Below are 16,236 nucleotides of genomic sequence, written 5' to 3' on the forward strand. Positions count from 1 at the left end.
TTTCCAAGCGTATCAGGTCTGGAAAGTGAATCCCCGATGGAGTAACATTTTAAAATGTTTAAAAATTTAAAATTATATAGTTATAACAAAGGTTATGTTTTTAATTTTTGTCAAATCTTCAATAGATGCATTGAACTCTTTTCCAAGCATATAATGTCTTGAAGTAACATAGTTTAAGCTTACAGTTACAACTATAATTTTTTTTTTCAATCTTTTTAAAATCTTCAATATAGGAGAATATTCAGATAATTATTTGAGGAAACATATTTCAAATTAAATTTTGAGAGTTCTATTATCTTATGACTATTGAAACGATTTATCTGATGGCCAAAACTTACGAATTGTTTTTTAAACTAAGAAAAAAATTGAAAATGTATGAAGCAAAGAAATTTTACAGTAAGTTGGTTTTAAATTATTATCACGATCAATCGGCGCGGATCGCCGCACTATTCGCTGAACACAATCGCTTTGTGGTTATTTATCGCTCGGAAATGTCTCCTTGAAGTTCGATAGTCGCGGTCGTCGCGGCGAGACGAATATTCGAAGGAATATTAATGCTTTATCTTCACACGCATCGCGCAACCCCGAAGCCAATGACACTTCTGCACGGCCATCGACATCCCCTTTCATTGGTGCCGATCGAAAACCCATGTTCACCCGATGTAATTCGATTTGTGGCTAAGATATCGCAATTCACGATTATTTCATGAGCCTGCGCCGCCGTCTGAAGCTCCCGGTCCCTTCCAAGGTGCACAGACCCATAAATTCATGCCATCGCCCAAGAAAGGACCGGTCGGGTCGGTGCGAAAAGAAAGACGAAAACTTACACTCACACCTAATTTAGTCACGTTCAAAGTGCAGTAATAATTGGATTTTCGCAACACCGGAGCGACCACCGGACACAGTTCCCGGTGTCCCTCAGGAAAGCTATCCGGTTACCGTGTGGAGTTTAATCCCCGGCTAAACGTCGCGTGTGACAACCGCAAAAGAGGTTTATGGAGGTCTCCTCCAAAAAGGAAACTCTCCCAAAGGACAATCACGTCCGGACGGGGTGATGATGACGATTTCCACCGCAGTTTCCCTCGAGGAAACCCTCGAGGGGTGCTCTCTTCCTTTCGTTACCCCTGCTTGTCGTCGATGGCGTTCAGGCTCTGGTTGACCGAATCCGTCGTCTCCATCTCGGTGATGGACACCTCGCCGCTCTGGTCCGACGACTCGCGGCGCTTGGTGGTGGTCTTTTTCACTTTGCGCGTCTTCTTCACCTCGACCGTCGAGTGCATCACTTCAACATCGGCCATTTTGCTGGTGGTGGATAATTTAGATTTCCGAAAGAGTGTTCCAAAAGCGAATTCGCGATCGCGAACAGAATGCCGGCACAAACTCACACACACGCACACACGCTCGCGAGTACTAGAACTGCTTAAAAAATCGTTTCAACAGATGGCGGATAGACGAACCGTTCTCCTTCTTTCCCGAGAGGCAGAACGAAGCGCGACAATGAAATTAGCCTTTGGAGAAGTTGTTTGCTTCCCCGCGAAGCACAGAAAAGTTTTCGTTACTACGTTTAAGCTAAGCTGAACACGAACTGTGCGAACCGTGCGTGAACTGATCGCGCCAGACCGGGCCAGAACCGGGGCGGTCTCGGTGCAGCTGGCCTAATGCTGAGTTCCTCCCTAGCAACGGATTCTGGGCAGAGAAGGAACGATGTTCGTGTGCGCACTCATTTTCCCGACCACACACGTCACCGGAGTCGGTCAGCGGAAAAGCGTGCCGTGTGAGCGTCCTGTGTTTTGCGCACGTTTGTCAGGTGTCCTCTTTTTAACCCTGCTCCACCCTTCTCCTCGCAAAACCAAACATCGGGAGAAAATTCTAGTACTCTCCGTTACGACTCTGAGTGTCCGGGAAAAATCTTCACCCCGTTCTCGTTCAACAGAGATGGTGGCGTGGAAATGTACGCGCAGGCGCCGTTGGCTATTAGTTATTTTATGCGCACCAAACATATGTTGTTTATATGATTCTGAAGATCTTATACGAATTGTGGTGCTCCAGAGAAAATAATGTCTAGCACAAGCAACTCCAAATTTTTTGCAAAATGCAAATGCAAGCACAAGCAACTCCATATTTTCCAGAAGGAGTGCTCATAAACATCTTTCTACTCCATTCGAGACGCTAGGAAAACAACGATTTTATTTTGCTTGTTTTTCTTGTTACGTGGACAATTAATCGTGCAAAATAAAAAAATTATTCATCTGTGAATATTTTTATTTATTTTCCAACAATTAAGTCGCAGTCTGTCAGAACCAATTTGAGAGATCAATAAACAAGTTAGCTTATCCAATAAGTCAGTCCATCCGACACAAGATTAAATCAATTTATGTTGTTCAGATTCAAATAATATATTTGCAATATTTTGTTCTCCTTTGGTGAATTATAAACTACTGAAATCATAAACAAACGCGAAAATGGGATCCAAAACAAAATATCTAAGATTGTTTTCAAGCCAAACATAATGGCAACATTACGACAAACGCGGCAAACAAGAGGAAAATTGTGTCTGTGCTCCCCGCCAATCATCCCAGCCCCCATCCAAGGCGCTATATTGGTGCGAATGGAAACCCCCGACTGTGCTCTCGAACACTCACCGTAGAAGAGATCGTCGTGGCACGCGTCGTTTTCCTAACGGATTTTCCTCCCGTTAAATTCTGGTAAACGCGTGATGGGGGAGTAGTTCACCGCCACCACGGTGGAGCAAGAAGATCGCAATGCCTCGCTCTCTTTCGAGTTTTAATGAATGAAAATATGTGTACCATCTACTCTGCCTCCCTGTCGCACACTGTTATCTCTCTGTCTTTGCTAAACAAAATACTGTTTGTCTAGAGAGTAGCTTGAAAATATTGAGTTTTGCTTTCGACAGTAGGGAAAATGGATTTAGTGAGCCTCCCCGGGGAAGCAAACACAGCACGTGCCGACGGAAGGGTAAAGATTTTCCGTCGCCCGTGCCTTTTTGAAAATATTTTTTTTTCGCTTTCGTCAGACGGTGGCAATAATTTCGTTGCTGCACACGACCCGAACAAACTTCTCGATCGTTGGGGAGGGGCTAATACATCGCTCCCACCCCAGTGTGTCGTTTTCCACCGGTTTGCACCGCTATTTTCCCGTCCGGGCCGTCGCTCAGTAGGACACAAACGGACCAATTTTCGTGACCCAACACTGACAGGCGGTGCAGACGGCAACTAAGAGAGGGAGAGAGAGCGAGTGAGGTCAAAGAAACGATTACCCTGTCCGACAGGAAATAAGAAGAAACCAAGAGAGAAAAACCAAATTGGACATTCATGTGAGGGAAAACCGAAACCTCAACAACACAACTGTGAAGTGATTTTTCCTTCAACGCATCGCAGAGCCAGGCCAGGGACGCGCAAGAACTGGCCCGGCACAATCGAGTTTTCCTGTTTCCATTTTAATTTTCACTCGCCACTTTCCACGCCGAAGGGGTACGCGGCACGAAGCAGTTCACTCGAACGTTTTGCTGCAGAGGTACGTAATTTAGTCAATAAACGCACACGACATAAATACGCTAGCGTTTTGGCCGGCGTTTTATAAAGGGAGTTTAACGACCGCTTATCATGCGCCGACATGAAAGGATTTGAACCGACTGTGAAATTTTATGCGTAAATAAACATATCTAGATTGCTTTCTTCTAGAAAGATAAATTTTCACGTTCGATCGAAAAGTGAAGAAAAAATACTAAATCAATACTAAATCTAAAAATACTAAATTTATATATTGAGAACAGTACATTGTCGAATATTTTGAAAGGGCTAATATTTCAAAGCTAATCTTGCATGATATTAAGTCGATTATAACAACTATTTTGAAACGACGTTAAATCAGGAAATTGGAAAGCCTATAAAAAGATATATTTCTGTATACTAATATCACGAAATGATTTTCCTGAATTTTCATTCCCTTGAGTTCCCTTTTCCACGGTGTAATAAACAAAGTGGCGCCCATTCAGATGATGAAAAAATTGATCAGCTTTAAAAAATGGGGTGGTTTGTGCAATGATGCAATGAAACTGCTTTTTTCATAAATTATTTTCCTCTTGCTTAATGATTTGATTGATTTTCGTTCAATTTTGTTCAGATTTTATGGTATAATGAATGTGAAACACATTCCGTCAAATTTTAAAAATAAAAACTAAAATGCATAATACACATACAAACCGTCAAGATATAATTTTAAAAACAAACAGCCAATGCAGTTTACAAATTAGAATAAACTATTGATTAATATGGCCACCGACCAGAAAAGGAAATGGTTAAACAAACTAGAAACCAGCTTGTGAATTAAACGCGTACGGTCTGCTCAAGGAAAACTTATCGCGAAAGAACAAGGCCTTTCGCCGTTAAAGTGCAAACCGCGGCAACTCCAAGCCCACGCCTGGCCTCGTGCTCCTGTCCGGTCAGTGCAATGTTTTGGGTGGCACTTGGCACCTCACCGACAAAAAATCGCAGAACACTGCTAAGGTCAAAGAGTGGTCCCCGCCGAACGGCAGCCAACGGCCAACGCCGAAACCGATCGTGGCCAGCGACGTCGCCCACCTGTTCGCTGCTCGCCGGCTGGGTGCTGGGTTCGCCCTTGGATTTATCTGACGGGAACGGTTTGAAACCATCAGCTCGACCACCGGAGCGAGCCAGGGGCAAGGGACGGACGGAAGGATGCAATGTAACCGAGAAGTAGAAGACAGCGTGTAACATGTCGACATGTTTTACCATTTTTCAATAATTAGAGATACGACCGCAAAATTGAACGCACAACAAGCAAAGGCGTACGCGAAAGAAACATTGACGATAGCGAACACGATCCACCAACACGTTCGTTCCGTGGATTTTCCCACCATTCTAGACTGGGATAGTGCGGTTTCAAAGAGAAAAAGACTAATGAAACTTCCGTGGGCTGCGCTGATGATGGGTGGCGGCTGCCATCAGCAGTAGAAAATCTTTTTGGCATCATTTTTCAAACGAATTTTCGAGGCGTCACCCGCCACCGGATGTCATTGCAGCGGCATTCGCACATTTGTTGTTTTGTGGCGTAGTTTTTTGCCCAATTTATCATCACAGTTTGATCCCTTATGAGTTTGAAGAAAAGTCTCAAATGTATGAAAAAAGAAATCCAACAACATTTGTTCTTAAAATAATACAAATTTTCCATTGTAGGTTTTTTTTCCGATTGTAGGTGTGCCAATTTGATAAACCAAAACAAACTTGAACATTTCATATTTAAACCTTATGACAACAAAAACTAAATTCCGTAGTAACAGAGTGAATTATTTTTCAAGCGACTCAGCAGCATCACCAGCACGAACATCATTTTCTATTACTCGGAATCGACTATCCCGAAACGTTGCCTAGTTAACTCTTCTGAGCTTAATATTTCCTTCACCTTATTCTAAAAATTCATTCAACAGTTGTAAACACCAATAAAAAAATGCGTTAAAAAATTAATTCGTAAAATCGAGTTTAACGAGCGAAAAAGGATTAGATAAAGCAATCAAGCACTTTCTTGCACACGAACGAGCCGCACGTCATAGAACGTCACGAGTGGATTTTTATCTGCGTCATCGTTTCTTGAACGAACCGCAAACAGAAAACAATAAAATAGAATGAATAAAAAGACCATAACCGAGACGATCTTGATCCTATCTTCAACATTACGATCGTTTGCCTATTTCCGACCATCGACGCCCCGTGAAGGCCTCGAATCGTCGGGAAAGCAGCAGCAAACTTCCCGCTTTTCCGTTCGACGGAAAAAGGGAAGCAAAATCTACCAAAAAACGAGCGAATGCGATCGCTTCACGCCCATCGGCTCTCGGACGCCGTTGTTATTATGTTCGGCTAAGGTCACTTTTGCACTCGTTACACATCGACTTCTTCGGGATCGCGAACCATAACTCTTGGGGTGTCTCAAAAACCAAAACGAAAAAGAACCTCATCAGAAGAACAAACAACTCGCAGGAAAATAGATCACCCCCGGATATCGTCCACCCCCGAACGAAATCCGCCAGTGATTCATTTTTCTTGCTTGACGTCGTGGTTGAGCAGGCAAGATTGATAAATTTTCACCCGTCACCCGGAGAAACATTGAGCTGCGCGATCTGTGACGCTCCCGTTTTCCGCGGCAACCTTTCGCTAATCCTTATATTGGAGTACGATACAGCCGGTGCGGGTGGGCCGAATTGAAAAACAACGAGTGACACAACGATGCTGTGGGTTAAATGATTATTCTTCTTGTGCTTTTTCTTTGCGAACGTGATGAATAAATAACGCTCGCATAAAGCATTCAAAAACAAACTACGAATCATTTAAACAATTTTGCATCGTTAACGGCTTCTCGATTTGTTCCACACTAATCCTAGTCACGTCGTGATTTACGCTTCTCAGATTAAAAACCGCGTCGCAAGAGAAACGAAAGCCGGTCATATCTGTCATCAAATCATAACGATAATCTTTGACGAACCTTTGTTGATGAAACTAATAGCCACAATTTAAACGCTAAAAAAACATTCGCCCCAGCTGACAATATAAATACTCCACCGTAGCGCAGTGATTATTCTTAATTGCCATCCGATTGCATTTTTCACGCCTTCCTGTGCTCAGTAAAATTTTGTCACCCCCGTGTCCCGTTCGAAACCTCGAAAAGAAATGGGTTTTCCCCCCAACCAAAACCCGAGTGGTAAAAGTGGATAATTTGTTGGACCTGGTTAATGGCAGTGTTAGTTTATTCACGGTTTACCACCACCGTTTGCAACCGCGTCAGTCGTAAGGATAAATAAATAATCCTTCCTCGGCTCATAAACTGCGGAGGCATAAATATTTGCAGTGGCTTTCGGTTTTCAATCAAAAGACGATCGCCTTGTTGCTTAATGTGATTTCGATGCGAGGAAAAAATCCGAGGCATGCGGGTTGGGAAGGTGTTTTGTCGGAAACGGGGCATGTTTGTGCGGGTACATGGTTTACGTTTTATATTTCCGTCCCAACGCCGACAACAGCACGACGGCGGCAGGATAATAAGTTTTGAGTTAAACAAAAATAAACCACCCAAAGCGTAGTGAAAATAAAAGACGTGCGAAGCGTGCGATTCCTTGCACGCAAATCGGCTGTAAAAAGAGTCGGGGTTTGTTGTGTACCGTCGTTGACTGTTTTCCCAAACCCCCCAAACGCTCCCAAACAAATCTCCACTGCCACCGGAAATCCAACCACCAACCAATCAGCGCGATTGAAGTGTTTTCCACCGAATCCTGAGAGAACGATCACTCGCACACGCTCGCCCGGTTGTTACGACGACGTTTTACGAGCAACCATAAATCAATGGACACTTGCGCGGGTTCGAAAAATGAGTCAAACAAGTGAACGCACAGGGGGGAAAAAAGCTAGGAAAACACAATAATAAAAATGAAGCTAAAGTGAAACACAAAATGGGGCGCACACAAACGGAAAACATCCACCCGATGGTTAATGAAAATCAGCCCGCGTCGTCCGACGGCGAACCAGTAACATCCGAGGGCAAAAACGAACCTCGTTAGCGGATTGCAAATTATCCTCTAAATGATCGTCGGTACCGATCACTGCCGCTGTTGGCGCCGAAGAATATCATATAGCCAGCGGTTCCAAAGTAAGTCCTAGTGGGACTCTAAATTTTCACTACGCAATTAAATTACAGAGTCGTCCCGCCGCTGGTCAGCACTATCTTCTATTTTCAATCGTCTGTCGACAATACGGTAAAGGATCCACCTAACGGTCTCGGTCTCGTGAGCGCGCGTGTGGGGATTACATAGAACAGAAAAACTTTGTGCACCATCAGTGGAGAACAGTAAGAGTACGGTGGTGGTACTGATTCCGGTGCGGAAATAGATTTGACAGGGGCGCGTTGACAGAAATGGGTCAACGAGACTCGGGTCAAGCGTAACTGCCAAACCTGCCGGTGCACGAGCCACTGGGATGGGAACGTTTTGCTTTCTTCGGTTACCTGTTTCAGCTTGGGTGACTTTCGGTCCGCGAATTACCCTTCATCCTCTATCCCAGAATTTTGGCTTACCTGGTGGAAAGGAAAAATGAAACAACAAAAAACAACGGGTGAAAATGATTTCGTGTCATTAGCTATTAGTTGTGATTTAGGAAAATAGTTCCCAGCGTGGTGGTATGATTTGTTGATTGCAAGCGCAAGACAGGATTTCATCACGTATGGTGGAGGCTTAACTGTGAATTTGTCAACACTAACCGATATCAATTTGTAATATAATGATGTAAACATGTTCTGAGTGCGGCGTTTAATACAATACTCTAGCATCACGCGTTCTAGACAAGACATGTTAGATGCTGTTTCGGCATTGTCTCTGAATAATCCGTAACATATTGTACCCCCAAACAGTCCCCAAACTGTGCGTTGATGCCATCAATGAAAAGTCTGGTTTTGGACGTCCGGACTTCCAAATTATGAGTATTCATCATGATTTTCCGTTTGTTATAAATAAGTATGAGTAAAATGAGCTTCTTCTCTAGACCAGCGCGTTTAGAATCGAAGAACCTGGAAATGGTTGAAATAATTGACCTCACATGGTGGTAAGCAAACAGTACGTGCAATATTTGGTGAAATTGCACATCCTGGAAATTGGATATAAATTTTTTTATTTATTACGAATTTTCAACAAATGTTCATTGAAAATAAAAATAAATTAAAATAATAGCCTTCGTAGGCTAAGCCTAATCATGTGTACGCATAATTAGTTTTTAGCGGTAGAAAAAATAATGGAAAAAATAGATTATGTGTTAAACGAACTTGTGATGTGTTTATAAAATAACGACAGCATCTTTTCAAATGCCATAATGTTTCCTAATTCTTTTAAAATGTCGCTTTCTAGCAAACTAGTGTTGTCCTTGATTATTTATTTTTTTGTGATTTTGTAATATTTGGCTAGTTTACACGATATTTTAGGTTGTGCATTGTAAAAAAAGATTTTTGCAAATTCTCACTGTGCCAATGATGAGTGAAATGTAGTTTAAAATTTATTTATTCTTTGTTGGCCATTCGAAAAAGCTTTCCAACTACAACATCGTGCACGATTATAGAAGAAATCATTAGGTACTGATAATGAATAATTCAATATAAATATTAATTCCGAAACCGGTTCCGAGACCAGACCCTCCCCTGTACGAGAGGACTGACTATCCACCTACACAAAGGGGAAAAGTCTAGTAATCACCTAACGGACAGGCATGACCAAGACGGACGTTACACCAAGAAGAAAACGAAGAAAGAGAAATATTAATTAAGTAACGATACTCGCATAATTCAAATTAAAAAAAAAATTGTTTACCAAAAATAACTGCAGGAAAATCACAAAGAAAAGGTCGGAAGCTTCTATGCTAAAGAAGAGATCACAACATTAATCTTCAAAGAAACTTCGAACGATTCGCTTGATAATAGAATAAAAAAAATAATGAAATTTTCACTCTTTGTCACAAATAAGTATATTGGTATTATATTTTTAACAACGAGGTAACAATAAACCAAACTATTCGATACAATATTCAAGTATGCTTCAATCTCGACATAAACAATCTCAAACAGAGAACTGGAACGCACAATAACATTCACCGAAGGGAATGACTTAATTTTCACAACCTTACGTAACAAAGCCACACTCGCACGCACGAATTTTCCTACCACCCGCATTTACGTTCTCCTGTTTGTTAGTCAGTTTATTGCAGCATAAACGGATTCGGAACGGAGCAATTGCTGACTTTTCCAAACATTGTGTCGGGCAACGGTCGGCTCAGCAAAAGCAACGGTAAACCCCTGCCATGGGCCAGGGCCTTGGCGAAGGTGTTCAACTTTGCGTAAAACGAAGGGAAGACGAAAAAGTTGAAACTAAACTAAACCAATCCCATGACCTGTTTACACGAAAAGCAATGATGCGCCATTCGACATTTATGCGCCTCGAGCACGGAGCGTTCGGACTTGAGCCTAGGACTCGAGCGAAATGCGCAGGTGGAAAACAGGGGTTTCCACCGGTGCCGTCGTTGTTTACTGTCTCCTCCTTCCCAAGGTTTTCCCCGCCCAACCCAAGCGGCGTACCCCATAAATACAGCTGGTGATGCTGCAGATTTCTGAAACAATAAATCAACCAAATTGTTCCATCGTTCGCCCGCCAACGAAATCCGTGCAGATCTGACTGAAGACGCGTTATAGGACCTACATTTTGTTCTCTCTATATCTCTCTCGCTCTCACACACACGCACACTCTTTCTCGCTTCGCTTATGAAACTAAGGAATCCCAGCCCGTGGGATGGAAATGGATAACGTAACAGGCGTATAGGTATAACAAACGCACACCATTAATCTGCCGCTTCGTTCCCAAAACCTTAACAGCACGGAACGGGAGTGCATTGGATCCTCGATGGATGGATTTTTGGCGCCGATCCTCGCCATTCTGTCAGACGGGGGGAAACCCCAAAGGGAAACAGGAAAAGCGCACACACCCGCACACACACCAGGGGCCGAAATGAAACCGTTAAACCACATTATGCACCCGGCACGATCGCTGGGCACACGACAGAATGTCCGCTCCGCCACGGGATGGCGGCTGTTTTTCCTGTGTTTTCCGCACGTTTTGCCAACGCCAGCGCCAACGTGGGCAAACTGACGAAGATTCGTTGGCATCCGATGGCGGCGCAGCGTCTTAGAGAGAAAAGAAAACCCGAAATTGATGGTGGCGTGCGCGACAAAATGCCAACGCGGGAAAGGCGCGCGGAGCAATGGCGGAAAAAGGATGGAATCTTTATATTTAATATTACACACGCCTTTCCACTCGCCGATGGAGCCGCTCTACCCTTCGGACCCGCAAAAAACCTTCCCCAATCGATCGCGCTCTGCCACGCTCTGTCTTCTCCGGGTTCGATGGCTAAAGGCCAAACCGAAACCGATCGGAAGTCGACCGTGAAACATTGCGTTTTCCTTTAGCGAGGCAGAATTTAATCGACCCTGTGCCGCGGGAGGGAAAACCGATTCACCTCAAAACGTACGACCACTTGAGCCGCCACCATTTTTTCGGTAGCGGGAGAAGTGGGAGGATTTTTCAATTTAATTCAATTTGGTTTCATTTCTTTCCCCAACGCTACAACCAGAACGCATCCATCCTCGATATTCGCTCATTAGCCGCCGAGCACCGCCGGGATTAGGAGCAAATTGATGGAAATTCCACAGATTACAGCCTTCACCCGGTTGCCCCGGTCGATCGTTTTCCTTCGGATGGAGTGCGGATCTGATTTACGACCTCGTTTTGCGGGTTACCCCTTTCGGTGTTGTCATCATCAGTTGTTGACTCTTGTTTTCCTCTTTTCTCCCCACGAATGGCCGGTGAAACATTTTAAATACTTACGACTATGTTTTACGACGAAAAGGTTTAATAATTTTTGGCTGCACCACAGGAAACGAAAGACACGAAATTTGCACAAAGCGTCCCATGTCCAGCCAATTCGTCCATAAGGTAGTCATCAGGTTAAATATAGATTTATTATGCGGGGTGCATGCAAGCAAAATGAAGAAAGCGATGCGAACGAGACTGTGGCGATTCCACCGTCGTCGTCATCCTCGTATGGGACTCTATTTTTACAGTCGCACCAAATGCCACCCTCGCCCACCGACCGACAAAGTGATTGGAGCGGATGCTGCCTGCGAGTGCCAAAAATCCAACAAATTCAGAATTCTTCCTTAACATATCCTTTTCCATCGGCAAGCAGGAGATTGAATGTGCGCATTGCCAGGACCAATTTGGGGAACTGTCAAAAAGTTACGCATTCCACTTTGTCAGCTCTTTTTGCGACAAAGTGATACAACTAGATTTCGTCTTCTTTAGTCAAATTATAGATAGATGTGAATTAAAGGATATGTTTTCATGTGAGTTGAATTTAAATTATTTGATATTACCATACATAATATCGATGAGCTACCGCAAATAAGTTTCACGATTTTTCTTCTGTCGTAAAATGATGATGATGTTGAATAGTGAACGAATGCTCTGAATCTAAATAAAACATTCCATTTATTCACACCATTCTAACAGCACACAAATACGTTAAGATTGTGTGCTTATTGAAGACTGTAAAAACCGTTGAGGGATCGAAAACGATCATTTTGTGGACGAAATAAATTAGAGATAAGGTGAGAAAACTTTAAAATGGTTCATTTTTCCTCTTGATTGACCGTGAGAAAAACGGTTTACACTCGGTGCAAGCCGATGCACGAAGCGTATCTTCATGCAGGAAAGGAAGGGAAGGACTTCATTCGTTCGGGAAAATTTGCTACGCTTTGTGTCTACTAAAGCGTGCACAATATTCCAACAAACTTTAAGAAAAAATGCTGCATGAATAATCGTACATGTTTTCAAAATATTGAAAATTCATTAATGAATTCTTCGTGAATCGTGAAATACACATGATTTTTGAAATCAAATAAAAGGTCACCATCATCAGCTTGTTTATAGAAAACTGTGAGTTTTGGAAGGTTAATTAAAAAATGACAATTGTTATTAGAAGCATAATCAGAAAACCTAAATGTGTACCTCAAAGTAATTTTCATGCATTTAAAGCCATGAGAAAGATCCGGCAGTCCGGAAAACTTATGTCATACAAATGTTAACGACATCGCAAGGCTAAAACCGTTAAAGATCCCATATAATACCCTATCTTATCGTTATAACCAAACAGTAGTGTAGCTTTCAATTTCACAAATCACCATTTAATTTTTACACTCTAATTTGGTGCAGCCATGGATCATTGTAAACATTCAACGCTTCAATGTCCTGCCCTCGGTAAAAATGAGTAATCAAACATCGGGCCGAAATGGACGATCTTTGACGACTGCATAAATCACCGACTTTGAGCGATCAAAATGTCACCCGGGACAGAGCCGTTTCGCGAGCGCGTGAACACAGGCAAAGAATGTGCAATAATTGTTGCCGAATTGTCCCAGAACTGCAAAAGCATGCCACACCGAACGTGGAACGTACTGAGGGTCGGGCAGGTGTCTGTGCCAACAGTATTGCGCCAACCGGGGCGACACGGTTGATCTGTACTGCTGATGAACCGTTAAGTGGTTGGCTGATGGCCCGTAACGTATTCCTTGGCTGACGCTAATTAAATTGTCAACAACTGGGATGTGTTGGTCAGGGCCTTGACTGTCAAACATCAAACCGAACGAAACAAGCATCCCGACGAAATGTGAAGCCCCTACTTACTATCATAGAAAACGAAGGTAGAACACAACAAACAAACTAAAGAGGAGGTTAGTAAAGCCTTTCTTTCGCAATCCATTTTTATTGCACTCTAAAACGAACAGAGTAAAGCAAAGGTAAGCGATGTAGGTACAGTGTTGTATTCGTTTGTGATTGAAAGGGGCTGTCGAACGCCTGAACGGGAGTTGGGAGAACTTGGAGCTCGCTTTCATTTAGTGACCATTGCCGAGTGTTTCGTGTGTGTCGTTTGATCGTCGTAGTTCCTTAGTTTAGCGATTTGTTGTGGTTGGTCGTTCGGCTGCCGTTAGGAAGTTTATTTGCTGGTAGTGGTATTCTGGGTCTGTCCATCGTCTGGCTCGACCATCTCCCAGGAGGAAGAAGTGGGACCAGATGGTGGTGGAACTGGCGATACGCTGCGACTCGGTGGTCCCAGAATAAGCCCACCAAGATTTCCAATATCAAAGGCCAGCTCGTCCGGACTAAGCAGCGCCACTTGTGGTGTGGTGTTCCGGCTAGGTGTCGGTTCACGGCTCCGTGCTTCAAAGATCAATCCATCGAGGTGCCCGATCTCGAACACCAACTCCTCCGGCGTTATGTCAGCGGGGAGTGGCGAAAGCGACGGTGTTCGGGATGCACCGGGAATGGTGAGGTTCGTTCGTGGCGGTGCAGTGTTAAGGGAGGTGCTTGTAGGAGTACTGACGACGTGTGCCTGTAGATGGTGGCCTTGTGCATCACTCTCGTTATTCGTCAGGTTAGGTGAGTGGGATAGTGGCGTGAAATGGTTCGCTGGAGGCTGATCCTGTGGTGTACTGCCAAATAGTGGTGAGCCGAGGGCAAGGGAAGAGGAACCGGAAGGGGTAGGAGCTTGGGAGGAAATCCTAGAGGAGGGCTCCGACAGGTCCGACAACAGCGATACCGGCGATGGGGTTGCATAGGCTGGCGTGAGATTCAGCGGGAACTCGGTACGTCCGTTGATTTCTGAAGAATGTGCGACTTCAGGACTAGCGACTATTTCCGGTTGAGTTAGTTGAGACGTGTTTCCAACGGAGATGGTCTTTGGCTGCTCAGTAGGGAACTTCTCGTGATCGTCGTTGCCATCGTGTGCTGCCTTCCGGATGATGCTTTCCACCTCTTCGTCGTCACTGTCAAAGTCTTCTAGCGTCAGGTGACTCGTCTGGTTGTCCGGGAACTTGCGAATCCACTCGACATAGCTAACCCGATGGTTTAGCGTGACGCCCGCATGCGGATGGCTCTGGCCGTAGAATGACTTTGACGATAAGTCGTCATGAAACTGTGCATCAGTTCCCTGGTCGTCGGTTAGCACCAGGCTTGGTATATCTCCGGTTGCCTTCGTAGGATAGAGGTAGCTCGGTCGGACCGGCTCCGGTGGCACAAAGTTGATCTCATCCATGCTGTTGATGTAGTCCTCCAGCTCGGACGGAGTCACCGACAGGTGCTGGTCGGTAAAACTATCCATAAACGTTTGATCGTAGTTGATCGGCGTGAGGCTACGGGCGATCCTCTTACGCTCCTTGTACCGAGGGCGCGGAGATAGAGATCCAGTCGGGCCCGCCGTTCCCGTCCGTGCACTGGTATTGGGTGCCGCAAGTGAGGACGTGCTTCTCGGCGACTTACTTCTCGGTGACTTACTTCTCGGCGACTTGCTACGTTTTTGGCGCAAACGTTCAACATCTTCGCACTCCGTGTCGCCTTCGGTGCCAGCATCGATTTCGAGCCCCTCTCGGGGCGAAATGGAGTCGAGTCGAGGGGTCAATGAGTTAACGCCCTAGAATTCGAGATAACAGATTTTTAGAACAATCTTCACCACATCACCATCGATGGCGGCCAGCGGACGACGATGGCTTCCTCCTTCGGTGAACGTGACGGTACTCACAAGTGCCTGTGGACTGACGGACCCACCGTTCGTGAGCGCCGGGGAAGATGATGATGATGGGGTGGACTCGCGAGACGATCCGGGCTCGTCGTACGGCGTCGGGGAGCGTGGACGTTGGGGATAGGGCTCTGCTGGGGTGGGGGGACCGGTGGAGAGCAGAAGCGGAACGAGCTGGTTTGATATGGCTACGGAGGAGGCGGGAGAGGAAAAGCCATCGGGAGGGTGCGTGGCGGGATACGGCGAGGGAGATTTGGATTGCATGAACTGGGTATGGTGATGGTGACGGGAAGCCCCGGGCAGGCCGATGTCAGAGTCGGACTCCGTCTCGGTGTGAACAATGATTTCGGTGGTCCAGGGGCTCACACTTCTACTACTTGCCTTGCTCTCCTGCTCCGTCGCCGGCTGCAGTAGTCCCGGCAGGTTGGACTCCTTGGTTGTACGGCGCAATGTCGCCGGTTCGTTCGTATGATCGCGCTCGGGTGTGTTGGAATGGGAGCGCAGGTTCGATGGAGCCGATTCGCTCGTGTGCAGCTGCTGCCCAACGCTGCTTTGTTTCACACACACCGGTTCTTCTGCAGGCCGCTGCCGCTGAACCTCGGACCCGGATGCCGCCTCATCCTGATCGCTCGGCCTACCACCCTCCTCCTCCTCGATCGACATTGAACGCGAGAGGCGCGTGACGGCCTTCTCCTTGCGCTTTATCTCTTCAAGGTTGATGTCACCCCAGGGCTTTGTAATGTTGGCCGCAAGCGTGGGCTCGGGTGATCGCTCCGGACACCACGGTCTGCCACTGCTACCACCGTCTTCATCCTCGTGCAGTTGGCACAGTTCGTGAATGGGACTAATGTTATGCCGGCGGTTTATCCCGTCGCCTCCTAGGTAGTCGTTGCGCGTGTACTCGATCACGGTGTACTCTTCGTCGTCAACACGAGCGGCTTCCTCAGCCTCCATTCGGCTCAACAGTTCTAGTTCCTCCCGGCGATCCTCCTGCGACGCGGTCGACGTCACCGAGCGCCGTTTGACCGACTTTCGCAGCTCACTATCACGGCGG

General features: G+C 45.4%; 1 protein-coding gene across 3 annotated transcripts in view; it reads right to left on the reverse strand.

The window, feature by feature from the left end:
• LOC131266205 (four and a half LIM domains protein 2) overlaps positions 1 to 16,236 on the reverse strand; it is a 122,832-nt gene that overhangs the window by 18,018 nt on the left and 88,578 nt on the right. Inside the window, exon 1 of one of the 3 annotated variants that reach the window (XM_058268602.1) lies at positions 1,161 to 1,298. The exons of 1 other annotated variant lie outside the window; for it this stretch is intronic. In XM_058268602.1, coding sequence (XP_058124585.1) covers positions 1,161 to 1,298 — 138 coding nt within the window. Of the gene's footprint in view, positions 1 to 1,122; positions 1,299 to 16,236 lie in introns of those variants that run through there. One more of the 3 variants, XM_058268601.1, reaches the window with a different exon arrangement.

Source organism: Anopheles coustani, chromosome 2, assembly GCF_943734705.1.
Source record: "Anopheles coustani chromosome 2, idAnoCousDA_361_x.2, whole genome shotgun sequence".
Lineage (NCBI taxonomy): Eukaryota > Metazoa > Arthropoda > Insecta > Diptera > Culicidae > Anopheles > Anopheles coustani.